The sequence below is a fragment of the Aspergillus niger genome, assembly GCF_000002855.4.
Source record: "Aspergillus niger supercontig An11".
Classification (NCBI taxonomy): domain Eukaryota; kingdom Fungi; phylum Ascomycota; class Eurotiomycetes; order Eurotiales; family Aspergillaceae; genus Aspergillus; species Aspergillus niger.
The window spans coordinates 1,198,049-1,222,317 of record NT_166526.1 but is presented as its reverse complement, the minus strand read 5'-3'; the positions used below and the strand labels follow the sequence as shown (position 1 = coordinate 1,222,317).

The window sequence follows — 24,269 nt, the reverse complement described above, 5'->3', positions numbered from 1 at the left end:
ATCCACGATGGCCGCCTCAGCCGTTTCCTCCGCTGTCAACTTCACCCTTCCTTCCTCCAGTTCTGGCTCTTCCATTAAGCGACCTATCAAGACAGTCTCGAAGCCTTGTTTTGGCTGCGATTGCGGAGACGAAGAATGCGACTGCTGTGTTTGCACTGTGATGTGGTATGTTAATCAAAGACCCTGGTTCTTCAGCAAGAATCCTTAGTAACTCCCATATTTGCAGAACCCACGCTCGTTGCTTTATAGCCATTTCTATAGCGTCCGAAAGCCATCTTGGCTATATACCGAATTTAATGATACAAATGACTTTCAATGGGTGCACTCAGGAGTTTGTTATAAGGATGGTGTCGAAGGCAGGAAGTACATACGTCATTGATGCCACCCCTTGCCGTCCACGTCGATATGTTTTGATATGACTATAGCAAAAGCATAGCGCAGAATGATCGATCTGCTTCAAAATTCCAGCTTCCAAGCCGGGTTGTTCAGTATTAGCTCTATATTCCCTGACTAGTGGATGTAAGGCTTACGACGAGCCTCATGGTCAAGGCCCTGGATACTTTGGAGGTGCCTTTCCTACACTCGTCCCGAATACAGGCTGCAATGTTAGTAGTAACATGTCCTTTTTTGCCTGCTATATGATACCTTGAGATGTGGCACCGACTAGACAATAGCAGGGGACCCCAGACTAGCGCCGTCCGGATGGTCTAAGGCTAAGCAACGATGGGTTTAGCATGCGTGTCCAGCCACATTAGGCTGCATACGCGAGTCATTTTTTAAGACACCTCGTGAGGGGAAACAGTCCGACCCCAAGATTTGAACACCTCTGAGGCAGCACCTGTCTTGCTATTCAGCGCTCCACATATCCGAATCTACATCTTCCACACAAGGATGCCACCTTCAAGCAACAGATTTTCAGCATAGTCCCACAGCACATAAACCATAGTGTACTCAAGATCCTCAGGTATACATGCGATCGGGTTCAACCGGGAAATGTCTCCGCCTCGTTGTTTCGAGATAAGCCACATTCCTAAGCGCCCACCGGTCTAAATATGGGTGATCCAAACGAACTAAGCAATGCGCTAACACTACCCGTCTCAGACTACTGCATGATATAGCGATGCAATGCACTTTTAGGGTAAAGCACGCTACACTGGTGCAAGGCTATAGGAGGGGAGGCCGCTATTGTGTGTGGATTGGGTGAGGGATGTAAGAGATGAGCAGAGCACAGCCGCATGATAACAGTCCTCTTGATTCTCATAGGCATATTCTGTGGTCTACCTTGAATCTGCCTTGCTAATCCCTGTCATTGCTGATCTATTTGAATCCCCCACAGTCCCTCTTTGTGTGATCTGCCTACGTGCGAAAGTTTAACGCTAGATTCTCGAAACAAAGACAGCTATGACATCGTTTTTCTCCACTCCTCCGTTTCGTCGAAACATTTCACTATCTTCATGCTTGACATCAGACGACAATGACGGGGTCGCTGAACCCATTTCGCCTAACGATGTGGCAACTGTTGCGAGTGCACCCGCTCGACCTACAAGTCCCGGGGATCGGAGCCCTTCTGTACGATTTACAGCGAGGCGGGAATCTAGACGAAGAGTGGCGTCTGTACCTTCAACTGGGCATACGGAACGCCCCGGAAATCTCATATCACCGAAGCCTAGAACAGTACAACAATACATATTAGAATCCGATGAAGCCAACCAGAAATCCAACCATCTGCGGCGACTAATGGCCGGCTCTCCCTCTTCACCACCCCGATCACGTGAGGTTCCAAGATTCAGTGGTGGCCCTGTGGGCGATGCCATTTCGCCAGGGGTGAAGGATGTATTTCAGGATGCTGTGGAGGAGCAGGTCCAGAGTCCTGCAGAAGATGACAAGCCAGGGGTTACGACAGAGGCTATTCTTTCCAGCATGCACAACATCATTCGGGGATCTTACAACGAAAATAATAAGGGATACGCTTACGTTTACCGGGACAGTAAGGATGAGTGTCAGCGCTTCAAGATTGGATCGACGGATCGGCCAGAAGTTCGCAAAAAGGAGCTCGACAAACAGTGCAAATACGTGGACTGGGAATTAGTACAGGATCCTAAATTGCCTATCTGGGAGTATAAACGACTAGAAAGACTGGCCCACAGTGAGCTGCAAAATTTGAGATGCAATTTCATATGCCCCGGTGACGGTATCAAGCATCGAGAGTACTTCTATGGCTCAAACGCTACTGCCTCTGAGGTCCTCGAACGCTGGTCGCGGTGGTTAGTAGAACACGAGCCATATGACGAGAAAAGCAAGCTGAAGCCTTTCTGGTCCGAGCGCCTCGAATGGTTCACCGGTAACAAAACGGCATCGTTCTATTTCAACTGCAAAAAGGCTGATTGCTCACGGCGAGACTCCATTCCTGCTGCTTGCCAGGAATGTCTTCGGATAGGATGGAAAGTGTGGACAGAACCAACGACGCTCGACAAGGTTAGGTACTACTGTCCTTGTTATGCCAAGGCCATATGGGAGCGCACACCCGCACTGCCTACCTGTTTCCTCTTCATTTTGTGCGGCAGATTGATTGGGCCAATGATCCTTGCTCATTTTCATGATTACGGACTTCGTGGAGAGGTCATCGTGACTGACGTTGTTATATGCATGTGCGCCTTTCTCTGTCACTATTCCCAAAATAAGGCACTTCAAAAGGCACTTCAGAGGGGATCTGGTACAAAGCGCACCGGTAAGAGGGCTACATCAGCTTCAGGGCAACTCTTTATCTCTCCAGAGGGGCACTCCAGCAGGCATGACCAAGAAGGAACTCCTGCGAAGAAGAGAAAGCGATCATAGCAATTTCGGACAATTCATGACAGGGCAAGTCCGGGGAAGGTCCGTTGCTCTTCGGAATAGGCACGGTGAAGTATACGGTGATTTTCATGACATATCGCTACTATTGACGTGAATATGCTTTATCCATCATTGCAGAGACTATTCACAAGGAACTAGGTTGTCAATCGAACACTAGATGGCAATCATGGCAATCTAGTGTGTAGCTCCGAGGTTGTGCTGTGATACCCACCCGCGATGATGTCAACAGGGTTTCCCGACCCACCCGGATGCTTGCAAGGCACAGCTGGGGAGGCTCGACCTTGCACTGTATCTGTAGATCGGGGTTAGTGATATCAGATCTCACCCAAGAGCCAGGAACAGCGATTGCCAAAAGAAACTTCCAGTTATTGTGGAAAAACCCAAAACCCTGGGTGTTGACGTAGGCGGTCCGTCACCTGACAGCCAGCCAACCCAAATTGCAGCTATCTTAACTTTGGATCCACTGGAAGGTTCATCACAATCCTCATCTTCTTACCATTCTCGATTGACGAGATAGTGGAATTTTGCATCTTGTCGTGGCGGGTGCTCAGGATTGTGTTGTGTTGAGCAATGCCACTTGCCTTTCCACATCAACAAACCCCGACTAGCCGAGCAACTCATGTTGATCTTGGTTGTACCAGAAATGCAGCGACTGCGCCATCGTAACAAATTAGCAAACTCAACAATTAACAGTCAATGAGCGACGAGCATCCGAATGGCTTTGGCCAGCCATTCTTCATTGTGACATGGGCCGAGTTTGGACTGGCGATCATCTTCATGATCGCTCGAGGCGTTGCTGCTTCCAAATTGATTCATAACGTGACAATGGACTGCTATTTGGCCATAGTCACATTTGTAAGTACCTCTTCCACCTTGTAATATCGCTGCTCATATTGATATGACAGGTTTTGGGAGCTGCAAGCATGGCGATGATTACAGTGGGGGCTACATACGGGCTCGGCCGACCGCAGGACATGCTAAGTTTCAATCAGAGCAAGATGGCACTACTCTATGGCTGGGTCAACCAACTTATTGCCCTCGTTGCGATTGGTTTAGGGAAGCTTACCATTGTCGCATTTCTCGAACAAGTCCAAGGCTATCAGACCAAAGCCAGAAGCATCTTTCTCTGGTCTGTGGCGGGCAGCAACCTCGTCCTGAATTGTATCGCTGCCATCCTGATGATGCTTCAATGCTCGCCGAGGAGGATGCTGTGGGAGGCATATGCTAAGGGAAATTGTCCTTATCGCAGCCGTATACAAATATTTGGCTATATTCAAGGGCGTGAGTGTGTCCTCTCGCTTCATGGGTTCTTGTCTAACGTTGACAGCTTGGTCTGCTTTTTGCGACTTTGCACTAGCATTATACCCAGTTTCTTTCCTTGCACGGGTCCACGCTTTCTCGATAGCGACCCGGATCGGTCTCTGCGTACTGATGGGATTTGGCGTCGTGTACTGCACCTTTCCTCTTACTGGATGATTTAGTGCTGACGCAGAGTAGAGCAGGGGCATGTGCAATAGTAAAAACAGTTCAATTGACTGTTCTCACCAAAATCCACGACCCGAGTCGTGAGTGACTGCTGTCCATCAGCTTGCGAGATGAGAGCTAACAGACATTATAGAACAGATTGGGACTGTCATTGTTTGGAATCAGTGAGTAATACTTGACATCTGTTATACCATCTCTAATAATCAAATATAGAACCGAAATGTGGGTCGTATTCATTGTCAGCTGTATACCGCCGACGAAAGTGTTCTTCAAGCATATATATCGCCGGAGCTCTATCCGGCTAGGTTCATTTGTCGACCAAATGCGGCCCCGGGAACAGGAGATAAAGCCGAATGAGTCGTTTCAGTCTAGTTGATGTGGCCGCTCAGTACGAGGCGTGGTATTTATCAATCAGTCGACAGTATGGGGAAGCTATATTGTACTATATCTGTGTATTTATTCGATTATGATACCATGGCGCTTGGGGACTACTAAGAGAACAATTCAACCGAACTATAGTAGCAATACAGTGTAAGTGGAGCGTAACACAAGACTCAATGCTATCTATGCTTTGTATAAGGAGCATGAAACTTTCCTAACTGCTGTCCGCGCAGCTGATACTTGCCTACTGTTTCAAAGTATCACGAATCCAATCATATGACTCGTTATCAGCACCACATCTCATTCTCACTACTAAGTAGACATATATACACAGTTCACATTTACAGAATAATGAGTCACGCCATCCACCTCAGTATTTATACACAGGCCAATCTCCCAATTAGTGACTGATTGCCTCAACTGACAACCCAATGTTACCCAAAAGAAGCTACCAACGAAAATCCGCCCCCAAATCCAAACATCCAGCCTACCTAATCAGTCCCAAATTCCCGAGATAAACCAAGATCGGAAATCACAAATCTCGTCTTACTCAGCTCACCTCAGCCTTCACCTAGGCCACTAACGAACTAACGAACTAGCAGTAGTAGTCAACCACTATCTATCTCCCCCGTTTCATACTAAGTTAACAAGGGTATAATTTACGGCGTAAAACCTCGTACCCCATTCGACGGCTCGGCAATTCCTTGTACTTTAATGATTGACAATCATGCTGCCCGAGTAAACCGACATTGTTCTATTTTCGGGGTTATTTCGGCGAAACAACATATAGTAGATCGGGTACATACGTATGCTATGAGTTTATTATAGTTAAATCCAGGGGCAAGAAGCGGTTCAGAATTTTTACATTGATCTGCAACTTGGCAGGGTGATCGTTTACTTTGCTTCTTTTTTGTTGTTGTTAGTAAGTACTTTTGTTGGGGGTTGTTTTGGTATTGGGACTATTAATGGGATTTGACATGTTTGATTGAGTACTAGTGAGTGACTAGTTGTAGGGGTAGGGGGGTCTCATGGCTTTTTTGGGTATGGAGTGCGATTGTTGTAGTAGTAGTAGTAGTGTTGAATAGTTGTCGCTAGAGCAAGTTCAGCTTAGAAATTGTGAAGTGGCTAAGTAGTCATAGCAGTGCAGTTACTAACGTTAAGTCTGCCAGAATGACATGCGTCATGTTGTGGCACAGTGCTGGTTACATAGTAGCCAGTACTAGTATTTATTGCTTAGTAGTAATGTGACTAGCAGTAGCTCAAGATATATCTTTCCCGCACACGCATAATGAGTGCGACATAACTAATCATGATTCATACTATTACACTCGGTTTCATTGACATGGAAGAATTTAATCCTTGTCTGTTTTTTATTTTTTATTCATCAGTCTATACACGAGCAAAAGGGACTAATCAATCAAACTTTCGACTAAGTATCAGCCAAAGTAGTCGGCCCAATGTCTCACTCCAACCGTTCGCAGTGGAACTTTGGAAATGCAGTTCCCGGCCGGAGAAACAACACAACTCGGAAAAAGAAAAAGCGAAAGATCGAATGGCTGTGCGGCATCGTTAGTTATCTTACCCCACCACGCAATCGTCCAGAACTGAACCCAACCACATCCCCACAATAGAGAGGGACCAAGGGCGAGAGAGAGACAAGAGAGAAGATTATAATGACGAAATCGTGCGTATGTTAGACTGGGTCACTAACTAGTTAGTTAGTTAGTTTACTTACATGGTTAGTTGATTCGATTAGTTAGTTATCTAGTCTACAAATGTACCAAGTAGCTAGGCGTTTAAAAGTAATCAAGCCGAACGAAGACCCGGGAAGGTGGAGGAGAGAGGGGTTATTTTGCACTTTGTCCAGTAAAACCAAACGAATGGTAAAGCGAGGCTTGGACATTTTGCATTTGACATTTCATGGTCCGTTGAGTTTTTATTACACACTTCCATGACCTTTCGCTGGAGCCTGGCGCATTTCCTCTTTCCAGTCAAATCTGTGAATGCGGTGGTGGGCTTTGACCATGTTCCAGACACGTCAAGAGTCTAGACTTACGCATCTCAGCTAGCTAGTTATCTACTAGTATGGGTATATACATCACATCAACCGAGCGCTTGGCTCCCCAGTTGGGTGGTCCGTGATGCAGGGTAGACAGATGGGTTGGTCGTGCATGTTGGTACCTACAGGCTGGTTCATACGTGCGTCGCTGATCTTGGAGGGTACGGTTTGCCGCCGTTGTCTGCTTGGCATTAGCGCTTTGCTCTGGTTGGGTTGGCTGGGACTGCCCTTTCTGGGTCGCAGTGGAAAAGAGCTTCTTCTTTTAGAATGAAATTAATTGATGAATAGCGAGTCTAGTTCTCTGCCTGCGAGTGGTAGGACCCAGACTGGGAGACAAGGCTGGCTGAGATAAGGCGCACGATTTGGTGGTGGCGGGTCAGGACTGTCTGCTGATAGGAAATTCCGAAAAACTTGAATTTGGATTGGCGATGCCACGATCGTACGGCGCTTCTTGCTGGAGGCTCATTAGCACCCCAAAAGTGGATGGCGTAACTCTCTCAGCCGCTCATTCCTGGCGCTTAAAGCTCGCGTACGTCCGAGGCATGTGGGTGGCGGGGGGGGTGCAGCTTTAGTCCAGGAGACAAAGAGGGGTCGAATGGGTATCCAGTACGGAGTAGTTGGAGTTGAACTGCGGCCGGCAAAAGGTGGTCATTCGATTGGGGGGAGGGGGTAGTTGGTAAGAGTCGAGAGGAAGAGGCTTCTTAATCTAAAAAAAAGGGAACTAGTGAAGCCCGTTCAGGGAGCCAGCAGATCATGCGATCGTGGAAGTGTTTCTCACCCCCTCCCCTCCCTTCCTTCCTTCGCTTCCCTACTCATCCCGGTAGACTATGACCAACCCCTGCAAGTCTTAGTAGTTATTAGTGAGAAACCCGATCAGATTGGTAGTATTTGGGAGACAAGGTAGCAGTGCTAACTTGTTTTAAGGTGTTACCTCAACCATGTGGCCGGCTACCCACCTCGAACGGCTCCCATCTCGGCCACATGCGGAATCCTAGCAGGATCAATAAAAGTGCCACAGCACGTGGAGTTTATGACCCGATCGCCGGATCCTGGCTAGCCTGGCAGTCAAAAGGGCGTTAAAAGTAGAAATTGTAGTTGAGAGCCTCTCCGATGCTGGTGATGGGATGCAGGCGTATCGCCGGGTGCTCCCAGACTACTAGGAGCCTGCGTGGTCCCCCGGGCCAGGAGGGAGTAAATCCCCCAACGACAGCTGGCTGCGGCGGACATCGAAGCGCTGGACTGTGCACAGTTCTCTCCCTGTCTCCGCACGACATCCACGAGGGGATCAGGCACCGTGAAGAGCGGAAAAGATCCCAGGCGCTTCGGATGGCGGTCGCCGAGAACGGGCCCCATAATTCAATGACGCTGTTGCCGGCCTGCCAACCAACCAGTCCAAGTGTCAACCGCCAGTGCCCATGGCTTTCCTCCGGTGGAGCAAGGCAGCGAAGCTAAACGGACGGAGGAAATTGGTCAATAGGAATCATGTCCTTGGTCGTAAACTGAGATTCCTCGTGACACCTAGGGAATTTAATGTATATTTTTTTTCCCTTATTAATTGTATTTTATTTTATTATTTTTCTTTTTTCCCTCCCTCTATTTTCCCCTTTCTCTTTCTCCATCAGCGCGGTATTTGGAGGGGCGACTTAATTTATTTGACCTTGGGTTTAGACTCATTTCAGCACTTATTGCTCAGCCATTCTCCCCCTGGAGAACAGGAATTTGGAAAAAGGTGGATCAAGGAGCAGTGCAGTGCCTTCGAGGAGGATTTGTTCGGTTACTCGAGCGTCCGGCGAGCGGGCGGTTAATCCAATTTACATCCACTGCCTCCCGTGAGAGAGCGAGGTTCTTGATCCTGGCCGATCATTTCCGTGGCGGTCAAGGCAATCACAGGATCGGACAATCGGGCGCTCGCCATGCTCCGGACTCTGAGGGGCGCAAATAAACGTGTCACGTAACTGGTAATTGGTAGCCTGCTTAGGGCCGGTCCACGGGTCTGAGTCTGACCGTGTCGGCCAAAGCGCCTCCCTTAGCAGCAACCTTGACCTCATCACAAGTAACCTAGCACCTTCGGACCACCGTTTCACCGTTGGCTGTTTTCAGGACAGGCAATATTCGCGATCCTTCGGATCTTACAGCCCCGACCATGTTGGAAGAATAAGTGGTGAGCTTTCTGGTCCTTCTGTGTCCCTGCATCGTCTCGCACCCAATCTGCTGGTCCCTCTCGCTCCTCGATCATCTCAACCCACACTAGGAAAAAGGGAGAGAAAGAAAAAGGGTCGTAGTAAGAAATGCTGATACCTGGGTCGAGAATGCCTCGGGAATGTGATAATAGCCAGAGAGGATTTATGGAGATTACAGCGATCCTCTGGAGTTGACAGGAGGATCCGTGAGCTTGCAGCGATGCGCCAAGCTGTCGTCACAGAAGGTAACCTTTCGAAACGAAACCTGTCGATCTCCCCAGCGCATTGCGTTTGAGCATGGTCAGAATATAGTACGATGGATGTATCCAATCATGCCCCCAAAGGCGTATGGGAAAAACGGTAAGTGGGCATATGCTCTGCTTGGGGGGCGGCGCATCACTGTGTCTAAGAGGGGGGCCATCTGGCGGAATAATCCAGAAAGACCCTTTTTTTCTTTTCTTCCGCCTGGTTCTAGTTAGGTCTGCAAAGCCGGGCCATGAAAGGGGAGACGAAGCCAGAAACACGCGATGGCCCATTGTCAGCCCGAAGCGGTAAGAATCGGGATCCATAGCGTGGCTGGCGGCCGCTAAGGCAGTGGGGGCCAAAAAAGAACAGGACAAAAGTTCTGAGCCTGATGCAGTCGCCAGAGGCTAGACACGCTAGACGAAACAATGTTCGGGTCCTATTGCTCAGCGTTTTGCGCGCGGGAAAGCCTCTCAGTGATCGTGGGAGGGAAGGGAATCCTCGAGGGGACGGTTGGTGGTATGGGTCCCCGGCTCCCCCTGCTCCCCTACACTGCAATCCCTGGTAGGAGGATGAGGGAAGGAAGCATGCATCGCCCCGGGGAAGGAATTAATTGAACCGCCCATTGCTTATCGCCATGTGGTTCCGGATCTAAAAGGCCATGCCTCGCTATCATGACGATCTCGCACGACTCCACGTATGTCAGACGGCGTCGTTCGCAACTAGCTATCCAGCCAGGACTGACTTTAGCCCCGGCGGACGCTTCTCAGACCCGCCTGGATATACGAATCAGGGAATTGGGAGTCCTTCGCATCCTGAAATTGGCCCCCAAACCATGCGGATTCAACAACGAATCCATCGACGCCGCCTCTGAAGGAAGATGAGCCGAAACAAATCAGAGCATCACCGGGCGGGGGGCTTGTTAATCATTCACTCGGTTCATGCTACTGGCGGTGACGCTCAACGCCCTCGAGCCTTCTGGGGCTGGAACCGACGTTCTCCTAAAATTTCCCACATTCGATGGTGACTGGGGAGAAAAAAGAGGAGGCGAGAGGGGGTAGGGTCGAGTAAACTAATTTCAACCGGTCCTTTCACTATGATAGGAGCTTGTTTCTGTTTTTCCAGGCGGCTCTCAGCCCAAAGCCCGCCATCTCCGAGTCTATTCCTCTCGTGGCTCGCGAAAGAAGTGTTGGTATCGATCGACGGACCGGTTAGGGCGATACGATTGCTGATGTCAATTGCAAAGGTCTCCTTTAACCCCGTCATTCCCAGAGTGGAGTAGCGAGGGGACAGGGGGGGCGCTTGCATCCCAGACTAATTCGAGGCTACTGAAGCTGACCAGGCCGGGTGCGATTGAGCTGTTGGGACCTTCACGTGGCGATGGTGCAGGACTATCCCCTATTGAGCACCCTGACTCAGAGCCGGAAGGAAGCATAATCCGACTGGCGTGGCCCATCTTGTCCGGAATAAATAAACTCAGAAAATGAACCGGGTTCGATACTAGTAGTTAGTAGTAGTGGCGGTGGTGGTGGTTGTGAGTGGTGATGAAGGCCGACGGCGTTGGGTCACCGTTTAAACGACTAATATTAGCTCAACAATAGGGACATTCTGCAATGACGGACCCGCCAAACACGATGATGGAGATGAATGGTTCTCCATGCTCTACAATCATCAGACCACAAGTGTGGGAAACCTTTCGCTACCAACAATGCGACCGATGGACATGATCAGATGAAGGGGAAGTTTCGTGATGGGATCGTCCCCACGTCGAAGAACCATCCAAAGAGGTAACGCGCAGGTCAGTGGTGATTGTTGGGTTGGAGATCCCAGCGAAGGTAAAACAATAGAATAAAACGAAAATAAAATAAAAGAGGGCCCTCTGGTTAGATGGAAGCTTCCGATGGTGGCAGTGAAAGGAGCGCACACACACACAGACACAGGCACACACATACGCCTTCCGTCGAGTGCGCGGGAGAGGATTTGAAATAATTATAATAATAATAATAATAACAGTAATATCCCGACCTGTCAAGAAAACCCCATAATCAAACGGGGGAAGCCTTTTTTTATTTTTCATTTTTCAATTTCCAGCTGCAAATTAAAAATAGCGAGACAATTCACGGTAATTCGTATACGAAAAAAAAATCCAGGATAAGCGTAATTACTATTCCGATCTAGTGGCATAAGCCCAGGTAAAATACATACAAACAGCACCCACCCTCGTTCTCTCTCACGCATTGCTCACCCGCCATAAGCTGCCAGTCTCCAGAAGACGAACCACCAGGTAATCTTCGGCCCCCGTTCGTTGCGCTTATTCGGTCTCTTTCTCGCCTGGCTATCACTAGGCCACCAGGCGTTAAATACTCTCTTCTAGCCGGGCTTCTGGAACACAAAAAGGGTTATCGAACTGATTTACTTACTATCCATCTACCCGTCCGTCGTCCTGGCCGACCTACTACTACCACACTACTACTTACCTTGACTCCCGTGGTGGATATAGTTGCTGTCAATCCGGAAGGATTCTCTGCCTAAGCCTACTACCTAACTAACTGTATGTCACGTACCCTCATTTGTTTTCCTTCGATCTACTTAGCACCTGTTGGTTTTTGTACTTCTTTCCTCATTTCCCTTCTCTTCCTTCATCTCTCCGGGCGTCTTAAAACTATCCCATTCCCCATCGATTACCCTCAGCATATTTTTCTTTTTTCTTTTTTTCTTGAGACTGTCTCCCTAAATAATTATCTTTTTCCTCGTTGTTATCCTCTCAGCTATTGATCGCCTCTCTTGTTCTTGTGATTTTGGCGTTCTTCGATCGAGCACCAATGTTTTCCAGTGAATTCTATCACTCACCAGGCGACTCGTTCGTTCGTCACAGGCAGCTGAGTGATTCCATTCCGCGAAGTTGGAGGGTACCATCGCCAGCATCAGCACCTTTTGTCGTTGATCTTACGCACTCTGATGGTGGTTCGGCTCCGCTAAAGTCTGAGACAACCCCATCAGATACCGCACCTGCGTCCACTCTTCCAGGCTGGCTTCCTGGCACACCGAGTCCTGCTTCAGTCTACAGTTCTCCTGCAAGCGAAAGATCCAGCATCAGCTCAGGAGAAGGACGTAGTCATTTATCACCCCTTCCTCCAAATCAGTACCTAGGCAGAACGCCTTTCCCATCCGAATTCATTTCTCGGGATCTTGAACCAGCAAAGTCATCTTCAAGACTGGTCCAAAGGAGTCCCTCGCAAGCTTTATCACAAATATCACAGTATGTTCAGAAGGCACCTATCTTCACCTTTCCGAGGTACTATTTACTGAAGATGTTGGGCATTAGGGCGTCAGATTCTTCATTATTATCTCAGTCCATGCATCCCGGATCAGTGGCATTTTTGACGACCAACATGGCACATAACTCTCAGAGTATGCTCTGGCATGGATTTTAATGTCTTCATTTTGACGCTGACGTTGAGCAGATTACGGCTGGCAAAACAGGCCACCCCAGCCCCTTCATCCCAGTTCAATGCCTATGGATCAGCAGTCATATCCCCAGGCACACACACTTCCACCACAGTCTGGTTACCCAGCAGCATACCCGCCTCAGCATGCCACCTCTCAAAGTTACTACCAGCCAGGACTCCCGTCTACACATTACCTCACCTCACAGCCAGGTGTGCCCCAGAGCCGGCACCAGCCTCGAAGGTACCAATATTCGTACGCCCTGAGTTTGCCGGGATGAAAACTGATCGTGGTTTTATAGTTCTTCCATTCCCTATCCTTATCCCAGTGCTTCCGTATCTGGCAGTCCACCCACCATGCCAGATCCCTCTTTTACATCAACGTGAGGACACCAAGTGATAAAGAAACGGAATATTATGGCTGACTTGTTTCTAGACCACCTTCATACCTAGTCAACCAACCAGATTACTACCTAACGCCGAACTCTTCACTCTCGTGAGTGGCCATGTTAGCCATCTGGTCTTTGTTCCACCTACTGACTTGTTTTTGCATTACCAGGCAAACCCCCAATTCTATACCTCAGCCACATAACCTGATACCACCAGGAACAGTGTATTCCTCTCCCGAGTCCGCTCCCAGTTCCTCAGATCCAGATCAAGTACGAGTGCTCAGTTTTCGGCCAAAACCTCAATGTTGGGATCACGGATGCAACGGGCGTGAATTTTCTACCTTCAGCAACCTGCTCCGCCACCAACGAGAAAAGTCGGGGGTGGTCGCCAAAGCCGAGTGTCCCATTTGCGGTGCTGTATTCACACGCACTACTGCCAGAAACATCCATGTTGCCCAGGGGAAGTGCAAGGGGGTAGCAAGGGAGCCGTCTGCCGAATAAACCCCCACAAGGGCGCTAGCGTCAGGGGCCATGGACATGGCATGAGCGTCTGGTACATGAACTAGGACATCGCCGAACATCAGTGAATGCGGGCTTATTGTCGGGCTTCGGGCAGCAGCGTATTCTAACATTACACCGTCTAGGCGACGGACCCAGAACAGAGAACAGATCTGTACAGTGTACAGATGATGGGTGGATCAGAAGAGGGAAAGCCCCACATCACGGACTTGGGCCGATGGACACTGCGAGGAGTGTCCACTTTTTGCATATCAACTTCTCGGAACGAATATTCTTGCATGTGTCGTATTATTTAGTTGCATTTGTTTAATACCCTGTGAGATATCTTACACTGGATAGCCGTTTGATCACTTTGGATGGGAGTTATAGTTTATCTACATCGAACTGTCCGTTTGCCGAAAGCATCCTGCCGTAAGGACGGTCGCTGTTTACAACTCCGGCTGTCTCTGAGCACGGTGGAGCACCATGGCGAAATCGGGTTACTGACGCAGTTTGGCGAGAGACAGCGGGCTTGCAAACACGGACCCCAAATACAGTCCATTAATCAACGTGCAGTAGTGAGACGCATCATTGCCGTGTTAGGCTGGTCAAAGACCATAAGCACTAAAAAAGACCAGGCTTCCTAGTTCCCCTCGACAACTATTGTTCTGCTCGTTTTATCTGAAACGAAAGCCCCTGCAGCCGAAATACGATGCGGCTTAGCCACGCTAAGGGCCTCAGGCATCAACCCCTCACGCCCAGCACGTGTGGATGACTGGGCCCGTCACCTGACCCAGTCATGTCGTAAGGCGGGTACTCGATCGGGGCACCGCGTATTTACTCCGTGATGGATAGTCGCATCCCCCACGGACAAGTGACTCACCCAGCAGGCTTCCCCTCCAAGATGTCGCCTCATTGCTAACTGCCAGCCGCTACAATTTGCTTCCAAACTGCATGTTATCTCTCTTGGTTCCTTCATTGAAGAATACATCATTCTCCAACGGCTTCATCCGCGCCCTGCATCAATTCTTTGACAAAGCACTATTCAACACCAAAATGACTCTAACAGGATCTACCAACTACACACGAGGAAGAGTACATATATTGAACGCAAAACAGTTACGGGCACCCCGAATATACCGCGGGGTTTTAACGATAGCTCGCTGTTAGATATCAGCCGCTCTTTGTTTATAACCCTACATCCCCCGGTCTCCGATTGCCGTCGAGCTTGTATTTACCATCATGGCATCTGTGTTCACATACGATCCTGATCCTCCGCGGGTCTCATCTCCGTGGTCCACATCAGGGTCCTCAACCCCTCAAGTTGCAGCTACTGGCAACCGCACGGTGCCTCGAGCACGTTCAAGTACGAACTTGGACCGCGCGGACCCTGATCTACTCTCTGATTATGGGATCACCAAATTGGACCCTGAACCCCAAGAGGGGCCCACAGAGTACAAACTCCATTTGCTTCTACGCCCTCGCCGGCCCTATGTCTCCATGTCAACTAGCAACCTCGTGGGAGGCTCATATCACTCCCGAGCAAGCTTGTCAGCGGATAGCCCCATGCCGTCGAGCTACGAGTCGAACCCGAGACCGCAGCAGACTCGCTCGACTGAAAGCCGCCAGCAAAGGCTGCAGCATCTCACCACGCAGCTCCTGTGGCGCTTGCAGCAGTCGTCGCCCTTTCATTCGTCTACGACTGCAAATCTTGTGCTGCCAGTACTTCCAGAAGCAACATCTCAGCTAGGAGCGGCACATAAACCTGCTCGCTTACTTCCTGGCCTAGAGGAGAGCCAAGGCGCTCTGTATGAGGTTGGTGTTGCTGATGATGGGACGTTTGTTGGACTCACTCAAGATGAGCTGGAGGAGAGCTTGTCTACTTTGCAGGTTATGGCAGCCAGCTTGGGCTGCAAGGTTGATGTCCTTCGCAGAGTGAATGTTGGCAGTTGTGAATGGGCCGAAGATCCATACTCCGAGAACATGGATACTGGCAAGGTCCATGCTGAATGCCTTTGGGTTGCAGAAGCGTTAGTAAGCCCTGACTGGGACTTCTATCGCGTCAAGTCTCCTGGTGAAGGCCAGACGCATGACAATTCATCTTCCGACAATGCGAAGAGAGAAGACTCGCTAGGCAGCTCTTCCGGTACTGAGCAGATCCGTGTCTCCATTGCCGGCCCTAGTGCAGCCGGCAAGTCTTCTCTATTGGGTACTCTAACCTCGTCCGTACTCGATAATGGGAGGGGAACAAGCAGACTAGGTCTGTTGAAACATCGACACGAAATATCGTCAGGAATCACCAGCTCCGTTGCTCATGAATTGATTGGATACGCTGCAGATGAATCTCAGGCACAAACTGCTGAAGTGATCAACTATGCCTGTGGCAACATTGCAGCTTGGGATGATATTCACGCTGCTTCGGAGGGTGGACGTCTAGCTTTTGTCTCCGATCTACCAGGCTCAGTACGCTATCTGAAGTCCACGTTACGAGGAATGATCGGTTGGGCTCCTCATTATGTACTTTTGTGCATCCCGGCAACTTGCGACGACGAGGCTCCTGCGGAGTCTGGCCAATCTGCTGAACAGCCTGCAGACATGACACTAGCACTGTCACACCTGGAACTCTGTGCTAAGATGGAGATTCCCACTGTTGTTGTAATTACCAAAATGGACGTGGCATCCCGCTCAGGCCTGCGGAATAATCTTGCTAAAGTCCTATCGGCTCTCAAGTCATCTGGCAAGAAGCCAGCCATGATGTCCGTTCCAACCGCCCAGACAGTGGACCTACAGCGTACAGGGTCGAAGGATGTAGAAGAGGTGCGGAAGTTGATTTCCACTACAGAAAGCTGGGAATCGACCGTGCCAATCGTGCTTACAAGTGCGGTGGATGGCTCAGGCATAGGTAAACTTCATGCGCTCCTCCGATACCTCCCCATTCCTGCGAGGCCGCCATCACGGGACGTCTTGTTGCCCAAGACACTAGCTACTCACACTCACCCTGAAGATGTTTTTGATGTCGACGAAGTCTTCGCTATTCCTCCCTCCAAGGTATACTCAGTAGCTGCGGAGCAAGAAAAGAAAGAAGCGCACGGCGTGGTTCTCTGTGGTCTGGTTCGCTACGGATCTATTTCGGCAGGAGACGAGCTACTCGTCGGACCTCTTATGTCTAACACATCTGACCCGGGCAATTGCTTACAGAGGCAGAGGAGTCGATCGGGAAAACGGCCGGACAGCATTCAGCATTCTAGCACGAATCGGAGCAGACCCGCTTCTGGGGACTTCTCGACCTCGTTTATACATGGCTCTTTCCCTGGGAAACCTTCTCTTCCAACCCAAGCATACTGGCAACGTGTCCGCGCAGTCAGTGTACGGAATTTGCGACTCCCAATTCAAAAATTGACGCAAGACCAAGTCGGGACGATCGGGATAGAGCCGATATCCTTGACTGCGAATGGGCAGATGCCACGACTGGGGAAGATACGGAAAGGCTCCATCCTGCTCAGATTGTCGGCGTCGTCTGCGTCTATACCAAGGGCCCTTCTCTTTCACACTGGCTTCGTAGCAAGCTTTCCGTCTAGCGAGTTCGCGTCTCCTCTATCCCCACCGGTACTGCTGGGTGGTAATGCCACAGTCTATGTGGCCAATGTTCGCACGACAGTGAAGTTGTCATGCATGGCTCTTGCGGAAGATGAGGTTATCTCCAGACCACCGTCACCGACCGAACCGGAGTTCTTCAACTTCGATGGCGACACTTCAGGCTATGAACGGGGTCGCGAACCAGGGGTACAAGATATGGTACAGTCTTCTAGCAATCCAGGACAAGGCGATATCAAAATTACATTCGAATTTGTATCGTCAGTTGAATGGATCGAAGTTGGATCGAGGGTTCTTCTGATGCCCGGAACATCGACAGCCCTGGTGTCTGCGCAGGGGTCCAGCCAGACCTCGGGGCTCGAAGGCTTCCTTGGTCGGGTCTGCGATGTTCTTTGTCTTGAAAATACTACTAGTATATGAGCCTTTGTGGGGAGCTTGTTTTGTTCGCTTTATGTATGGATTATTGTCCAGCAATTGTTATTAGCAGATAGGTGTGTTTTATAAGGCTTTATCTCTCCTCGTAATTGATCCAATATATGGAGTAGTTGCGGTGAGCAAGCATCTTTAATTGTGAGCGAGTCAGTTTTGTAGGTTGTAGATATGACGATAATGCCAACAGTAGCGTTTATAATAGCTGTCTAGTAGTCACGGGTCCGGGGCCGCTGTCACGGGGAGGGGCGCTAGGCCCGGAAGGGAGGCCCCAACCACCGTCTCGCCGCCACCAAGTGGACAGCAGTCCCACCGAGGATACAGATCTCCAAGCTCTCTCGGTACTCTGTACCCCGTTCTCCTCTCTTGCCTTGCTCGGCTGTCTTCAAAGTTCAAACAGTACTAGAGTGGATTCCTTGCCGTGCTGATGTGTGGCATGCAGATCTGAGGCAAGTAGTAGCATGCATCTGACTGCCGGTCCCTGATTGGCGGTTTCTTCGTTGCGGTGCCGTGCCATTTGGTCGATCTGCCCGTGTTCCCACCGGCGCCCCGTCCTCGACTGCTTCGTTTACCCCGGATCCGATCCCGTCAGTTCCGCTCCTAGCATCCTTCTTATACCTTCGGACTCTCAGACCTATTCACGACCGTTACTCGGAACGAGACCTTTTGATTCGCAATTCCGCCACCAGTCAGCGCGAGTGGCTGGCTTCCGTCTGGTGCTCGGTGCCCCTCCTCAGCCGGCATGGATAGCTATCATACATTATCCGCCAGCAGTAACATGGCTGGTCCCAGCAGCTTGTTTCTAGGATCAAGAGTCAGCTCCGACGTGGAGAACTTAACAGATGATGATGACGAGTTCATGTCCAGCGCCAGCACCACTTCCCATGGGTCCGAAGAACGGACGGAGAATCGATCTGAACCTGAGATGAAGACGGAGGATACTTCAGTCGATATTCCGATGACTCCACCCCGCAACAGCATCCAAAAAGATGTAGACTCGGGACCATGTCAAAGCAGTCATTTGAAAAGCGATGCGACACCTCTTTCGACAGTGAAGCAGCCTCTTCGGTTGCTCGATATGCCCATCGATGTACTACAGGTGATTATCAAATAGGTACGGGCTAATACTTCTTCAAATGGCTGCGACAAGTTATTACCACAGACTAACACTTGGTTGAATTCAGGTAACGCATACGAATGATCTCACCTCCCTTGCTCTGACTTGCTCTGCCCTCCATTCCTTGGCGATCCCCCAGATGTATTCTCGCTTTGATATCGTATGGCCCGAAACACTGTCATCCTCCGACCACCCAGCTGGCGTGGACGCTCTGTCTTATGGTCTTGCAACACTGGTGATGGGACAAGATATATTCCGCGAGCTACCCCCAAGACGAGCGCAACCTTGTCCCCATTGCGGTTGCGAGAGCCCTGCGCCGGATCGAGACAACCCCACAGACACACTCTTGAAGATCCGTCGAGGCAACTACTATGCACAATATACTCGCAAGTTCTCAGTCGGCAACGGTCCACTAGTCTGGGTTCAAGAGTACTCTGTGACGAAAGAGACCGGCAAAATGTTGGGGACACTAGTTGCTCTGGCTGTGGCTCGGATGGTCAACCTGGAGACGTTCGTTTGGGACATGCCAACCGGAGTTTTGAGGGATGTGTGGATAGCGCTTTCATCGCTAGCAAATCGGCCCGGCCATGAATGTCGTCTGCAGCGCGTCTGGGTCCGTTGGCACGACAATTCTGAAAATACCATGCGTCCGTTGGCCGGGCCCTCCACTGCATCTTCCGTGACGCTTCCAGACACACAAGCTGCATTGGCAGGGTCGGCTAGTAATTCCTCGCTACTACAGAGATATGGGCATGTAGAATACCCTTCTCTGTCGATACTCCCGCCACTAAAGAGCTTGAGTGTCCTTGATATAGATGAACCATCGTATCTCGAAGAAATGGCTGTACTTGTTGAGCGATCCAGAGACCGTCTGAAAGAACTACGTATTGGCGTTTCTAGCAAGGTATACCAAGCGTCTTGGTTGAAGCCAGCAGGAAGCTGGCAGGCTGAGCAGCCAACTCCATCCCGCGGCCATTCTGGATGGCCGAAGTCTGGCGGCGTACTCGGGGTTGTTCTTGGGAGATCTGAGGAGCCCACACGCCCGAATCGGACTCAAGCAGATTCGTCCCCAAAGCAGGAGGCAGCTGAAGGTCATGCGGAGAACAGTCATTCGGGATTCCAAGCTCATTCTTCCATGAACAGCGCTCCGGGATCTCCGTTGCCCGCGGACGACATCACTTCCATTGCCCTGAGTATGCAAGGCACGCACATAGCGCAGCAACAGGCAGCTATCGCGTCGGAGACCAGCTTGTCTCGGGAGATCCCGCACTCGTGCTCAGAGAAACCTCTGGCTGTGCCGGGCTCTGGCCATCAAATGTTGAAGCTCGAGACCCTAGAACTCGAGCGCGTTCCACTGTCCATTCCGGTTGCGTTGCACGCGCTTGACTGGAGACAACTGACAACTTTGACGATTTTCCGTTGCGAAGGTCACGAAAAGCTCTGGAGAGCACTGCGCCGGCAATTCTCCCCGTCTGTATCATCGCGCTCGAAGCATAGTAGACGCGAAGGCGATCAAAGTGCCTCCGAGTACCGGTTGAATCTTAGACATATCCACACGGATGCTGTGTCGCCTTATCTGCTGCTGTTCATCAAGGATACACTTGCACCCAACACGCTGCAAACTCTATTCCTACACGAGGCACCAATGTATGATTCGATCGTCCATATCGATGCTATCTACAAGAATGCTATCAAAACTCATCATCTCAGTCTGCAAAAGATATTGGTCGATAGTACCCAGCGGGCGCCAGGGGGAAGCGAGATGCCTAGCGTGCGGTGGTACAAGTGGATGTTCACTCGCCAGATGCTCACGTTTCTCAGTAGCGGACGTATGCCACGGCTGCGGGAGCTCTCTATAGCTCTTCACTCCAAGGACTGGGTAAGTTACCAATCGAACTCATAATCTCTTGTGCTAACGTCAGCAGCACTATTTCCTCCAAAGGCTACCGTACATGCCTCAGCTTCGCGCACTTCATATACCACATATTGCTCGGCAAGTTCACCGAGACCCGAAAGAACTGGCGATGATGATCCTGGATATTGTGACCATCCGTCCAGAAGTGGGGATAAACTATGTAGGCATACAGAATAAATGCTACGAGATCCTGGAGGCCAAAGATGGCGACGCGGGGGAATTTTATGACACGGACGACAGCCATAGCGAGGGCTTCGTGCCTGGGGGCGAGGAGTGGGCAGGATCAGAAACAAACGAGGATGAATCTGACGACGATGGCGGGGTCAGCGCGATGGACTCGCACTCGGATCTGTCGTCAGACGATAGGACATCATCAGACGGGGAGGAGTCTGAAATGGATTACAACAAGACTCGAGTATCATTTCGGCTGCGAGAGATCTTGTTTTACGATGACAAGATCGCCATCTTCAAGGCGCGGCATGGCGTTTTGTAACTTCCGGTTTCCTTGGCGGGCGTTGGTGACATGTTCGGGCTTTTCTACAAGATACCATGAAGCGATTTCGGTTTGAACATTGTTAGCTAATTTAGGTATGTTAGCGATATTGGCTAGTCTTGTGCAGTTAAGCATAATGGGACGACATCACCATCCTGCCTTGTATTCCGTAGACGGTCACGTGCTCGGGCGGTCAACCAAGCTCAGCCTCTGAGAGCCGCGATGTCGACAAGCGACCTCAACTCGACCCTGAAGAAGCCGGCTAGCATTCGACTCGCCTAACCTCTTTTCCCCGTTTCTATACCCTGATTGAGTGCCTTCGCGCGTAAATCCACAGCCATGAAGCTCGTCCGGTAAGCCAACCGCTGCAGATCGCGCCTGGTGCAGCTGTGCCCGCGAAGATTGCACAGCGACTAATTCCTATCTGCACAGGTTTCTGATGAAGTGCGCCAACGAGACGGTGACGATTGAGCTGAAGAATGGTGAGTTTCCTATCCCTTTATTTCTTCCAGCGCCTGAAGCTCCATCCATCTCAACATCAAATCTAACCACAAATAGGCACCATCCTCCACGGCACCATCACCTCCGTCTCCCCCCAGATGAACACCTCCCTCCGCACGGTCAAAATGACCCCCAAAGGCCGCGACCCCATCTCCCTCGACACCATCAACATCCGTGGCTCCACGATTCGCTACTACATCCTGCCCGATAGTCTGCCCCTCGATACGCTGCTGATCGACGACACGCCCAAGCCGAAGAACAAGGCGCGCAAGGAAGCGGACCGCGGAGGCCGTGGTGGTCGTGGTGGTCCTCGTGGTAGAGGGCGCGGTCGTGGCCGTGGCCGTGGTCGTGGATTCTAAGCTGGACGTGATTGGTATTAGACATTGCGATTTTTTCCATCTTTTACATTTTTATCACTCGAGGATCGGAGTTTTTCTGTTTCTTATGTTTTTTTTTTTATCTATCCTATGGCTGGATGATTGATTGATCGATTTTGCTTTGAATGGGTGGGTCCAATTCGACACTGGTATAGTCGGTCTGGTCTGGTGGAATAAGCTGGACCAGGCTTGGCTGCGCGGAAAATTGGGTGAGAAAAGCGGCGGTGATTTACGAAATCTGGGTTAGGTTGCGCGGTGGATTGTCGGGTCTGGTTCATAGACTCCCGAGATGAAACTGCAAGGCAGGTCTGGCGGTGGCGGTCGTATAATCGATGAATGACCGAATCGAATCGAGATCGAGATCGAGAAGAGAAGAGAAAAAGTAGTTAGTCTACTTTATATCTATCTAATCAGTGGCCGCGACACAAACACACGAAGAAGAACAGAAATATACACACTTCATACGAAGTGTTGTGCCGAAATCAATCATACCCTCGTCTATCATCTCGTCATCACTCATTAGTCTATCCATATCATCCCTATAATCCCCCCAAACCTATACAATAAAACCAACAACCATAGACTACTACTATTTATGAAGTAGAGAAATCCCTCCAAACCCTCACAATAACCAACTTCTCCCACCCCGCCTGTACCCCACTACTCCCAACCAACTCAGCACACCACTTCCCCCCCTCCATGTCAACATCCCACCCCTGTATCCGTTCCACCACCTCCCTTGGCCGATTCTGCGCACAAAGCAACACATACGCCACGCCCCGTTCACTTAACACCCTCGGAATATCCGCCAACAACCTCTCCGTAATCTCCATCCCATCCTTGCCCCCCGCATACGTCAACGAGAGGAAATACGACTCCCTCTCGAACTTCTCGCTCCTTGACACTTCCTTATCTTCTTCGTTATCCTCCTTACTAGGTAGCCGCGGTAACTCCGGCGTAGGCACATACGGCGGGTTGAATAGGAGGATATCGATCGAGTGGGGACGGATCGGGGAGGCGAGGTCGGAGGTTAATGTTGAGGAGATGAGGGATTTGGTTGAGGTATTCTTGGAAGGAGCGCCAGGCTCATCTGTAGAGGTTGCTTGGGATTGTTGTTGTTGTTGTTGTTGTTGCTGTTGCTGCTCCTCAATCGCCTTCAGAACTGTCTGTCTCGTCGCGAGACATGCATTGCGGTTCACATCCGTACCGAGAGCGAGGACATCAGTGCGGCCGAGAATGTGGTGGGAGTTTGCGGTGAGGAAGGCGAGGACGACGCCGGAGCCAGTACCGACCTCGAGGAGGAGAGGGGATGGTGAGGATGTAGAGGGGGAGAAGTGGTTCGTGAGCCAGGCGGATTCGGCGGGGGAGGAGAGCGTATCCAAAAAAAGGTAAGAGTCTTCGGAGGGTTCGTAGATGGTGTCGAAGGAGACGTGGGAGGTGCAAGGGGTGGGGAGCATCTTGATCCCTCCTTCTTTTCGTCTGATAAAGTCTCTGGTTTAGTGGATTGGGGAGAATTGGATATGTCTTGGTGGTCAAAAGTGGTGGTGGTGATAGAAATATTGTATGGCTTGACTCTGATAACGAGCCAATCATGTCCTCCCAAAAACGGGATTTCCCTGGTGCTGGGGCTTCTCCGCCTTGGAGGAAACCGCGGCAGTATCGCGCATTTCATCATTCCATCATTCCCCCGACTTCGTCTACTTGCCAATTGCCAACTTGCGATCCCAAAGTCACCTCGAAGAGAGGAGAAAATCAGCATGTCCTTCCTACGCTTCACCCCCACGGCAGCCCGCCGCCTCGCCACGCCCTCCACCTTCGGCTCCAAATCCAGTCTTTCCGAGACCTTGGCCCTGCTACCGCCGCTGCAGCTCTACCGTCGCATTCTCCGCGTGCACCGCAAGAAACTCGATCCGGAGATGCGGATTCTGGGTGATGGCTATGTAAAGAGTGAATTCCGGGCTCATCGGAATGTGGATAATCCGTTGCATATTGTATACCATACCCACTCTCATAATCTAGTTCGTGTCTGGTCTTGTGGATAGCTAATGACATGGTGATTTGTGGCAGATTGGTTTCCTCACGGAATGGCAATTATATGCGCAGAAATTGGAGGGAGATGCGGGATTGGGGAGAAGTTGGATAAGAGTAAATTGGATAAGATGAGTGGGTGAGGATACTTCTTCTTCTTCTTCTCTTTTGCTTCTGCTTGGGATGGTCGTGTTGGCTTTGAGTGTGTACTAACTGAAAGGCAGATCAGCAAATTGGGCAGCTGTATGAGCTTATGCAGGCGATTCAGAATAAGGATGGGG

The 24,269-nt window shown here is 50.4% G+C and overlaps 10 protein-coding genes across 10 annotated transcripts; 7 read left to right on the top strand and 3 right to left on the bottom strand.

Moving 5' to 3' along the window:
• Positions 1–1,401: 1,401 nt before the first annotated feature.
• Positions 1,402–3,162, top strand: An11g04935 (hypothetical protein; the record flags this gene model as incomplete). The annotated part of the gene is made up of 3 exons (XM_059750245.1): positions 1,402–2,728; positions 2,971–3,030; positions 3,083–3,162. 3 exons carry the CDS (start codon positions 1,402–1,404, stop codon positions 3,160–3,162), a joined length of 1,467 nt encoding a protein of 488 aa, XP_059601598.1.
• A 387-nt stretch (positions 3,163–3,549) lies between these two features.
• Positions 3,550–4,695, top strand: An11g04930 (hypothetical protein; the record flags this gene model as incomplete). Its single annotated transcript, XM_059750244.1, has 5 exons — positions 3,550–3,708; positions 3,759–4,134; positions 4,335–4,418; positions 4,477–4,502; positions 4,552–4,695. 5 exons carry the CDS (start codon positions 3,550–3,552, stop codon positions 4,693–4,695), a joined length of 789 nt encoding a protein of 262 aa, XP_059601597.1.
• A 1,481-nt stretch (positions 4,696–6,176) lies between these two features.
• On the top strand, positions 6,177–8,230 carry An11g04920 (uncharacterized protein; the record flags this gene model as incomplete). The annotated part of the gene is made up of 7 exons (XM_059750242.1): positions 6,177–6,287; positions 6,867–6,944; positions 7,159–7,266; positions 7,356–7,425; positions 7,518–7,598; positions 7,674–7,799; positions 7,881–8,230. 7 exons carry the CDS (start codon positions 6,177–6,179, stop codon positions 8,228–8,230), a joined length of 924 nt encoding a protein of 307 aa, XP_059601596.1.
• A 359-nt stretch (positions 8,231–8,589) lies between these two features.
• Positions 8,590–8,923, bottom strand: An11g04910 (hypothetical protein; the record flags this gene model as incomplete). Its single annotated transcript, XM_059750241.1, has 2 exons — positions 8,590–8,868; positions 8,912–8,923. The coding sequence occupies 2 exons, from the start codon at positions 8,921–8,923 to the stop codon at positions 8,590–8,592; spliced, it is 291 nt and encodes a 96-aa protein (XP_059601595.1).
• Positions 8,924–12,023: 3,100 nt separating this feature from the next.
• An11g04900 (hypothetical protein) lies at positions 12,024–13,537 on the top strand (the record flags this gene model as incomplete). Its single annotated transcript, XM_001394444.3, has 6 exons — positions 12,024–12,460; positions 12,497–12,612; positions 12,666–12,891; positions 12,950–13,030; positions 13,084–13,143; positions 13,207–13,537. 6 exons carry the CDS (start codon positions 12,024–12,026, stop codon positions 13,535–13,537), a joined length of 1,251 nt encoding a protein of 416 aa, XP_001394481.3.
• Positions 13,538–14,776: 1,239 nt separating this feature from the next.
• Positions 14,777–17,548, top strand: An11g04890 (uncharacterized protein; the record flags this gene model as incomplete). Its single annotated transcript, XM_059750240.1, has 1 exon — positions 14,777–17,548. The coding sequence occupies one exon, from the start codon at positions 14,777–14,779 to the stop codon at positions 17,546–17,548; it is 2,772 nt and encodes a 923-aa protein (XP_059601594.1).
• Positions 17,549–18,299: 751 nt separating this feature from the next.
• An11g04880 (uncharacterized protein) lies at positions 18,300–21,082 on the top strand (the record flags this gene model as incomplete). The annotated part of the gene is made up of 3 exons (XM_059750239.1): positions 18,300–18,656; positions 18,742–20,553; positions 20,600–21,082. 3 exons carry the CDS (start codon positions 18,300–18,302, stop codon positions 21,080–21,082), a joined length of 2,652 nt encoding a protein of 883 aa, XP_059601593.1.
• A 339-nt stretch (positions 21,083–21,421) lies between these two features.
• On the top strand, positions 21,422–21,942 carry An11g04870 (uncharacterized protein; the record flags this gene model as incomplete). The annotated part of the gene is made up of 3 exons (XM_001394441.3): positions 21,422–21,435; positions 21,515–21,564; positions 21,641–21,942. 3 exons carry the CDS (start codon positions 21,422–21,424, stop codon positions 21,940–21,942), a joined length of 366 nt encoding a protein of 121 aa, XP_001394478.1.
• Positions 21,943–22,366: 424 nt separating this feature from the next.
• Positions 22,367–23,417, bottom strand: An11g04860 (uncharacterized protein; the record flags this gene model as incomplete). The annotated part of the gene is made up of 2 exons (XM_001394440.3): positions 22,367–22,516; positions 22,587–23,417. The coding sequence occupies 2 exons, from the start codon at positions 23,415–23,417 to the stop codon at positions 22,367–22,369; spliced, it is 981 nt and encodes a 326-aa protein (XP_001394477.3).
• Positions 23,418–23,733: 316 nt separating this feature from the next.
• On the bottom strand, positions 23,734–24,012 carry An11g04850 (hypothetical protein; the record flags this gene model as incomplete). The annotated part of the gene is made up of 1 exon (XM_059750238.1): positions 23,734–24,012. The coding sequence occupies one exon, from the start codon at positions 24,010–24,012 to the stop codon at positions 23,734–23,736; it is 279 nt and encodes a 92-aa protein (XP_059601592.1).
• Positions 24,013–24,269: the final 257 nt, after the last annotated feature.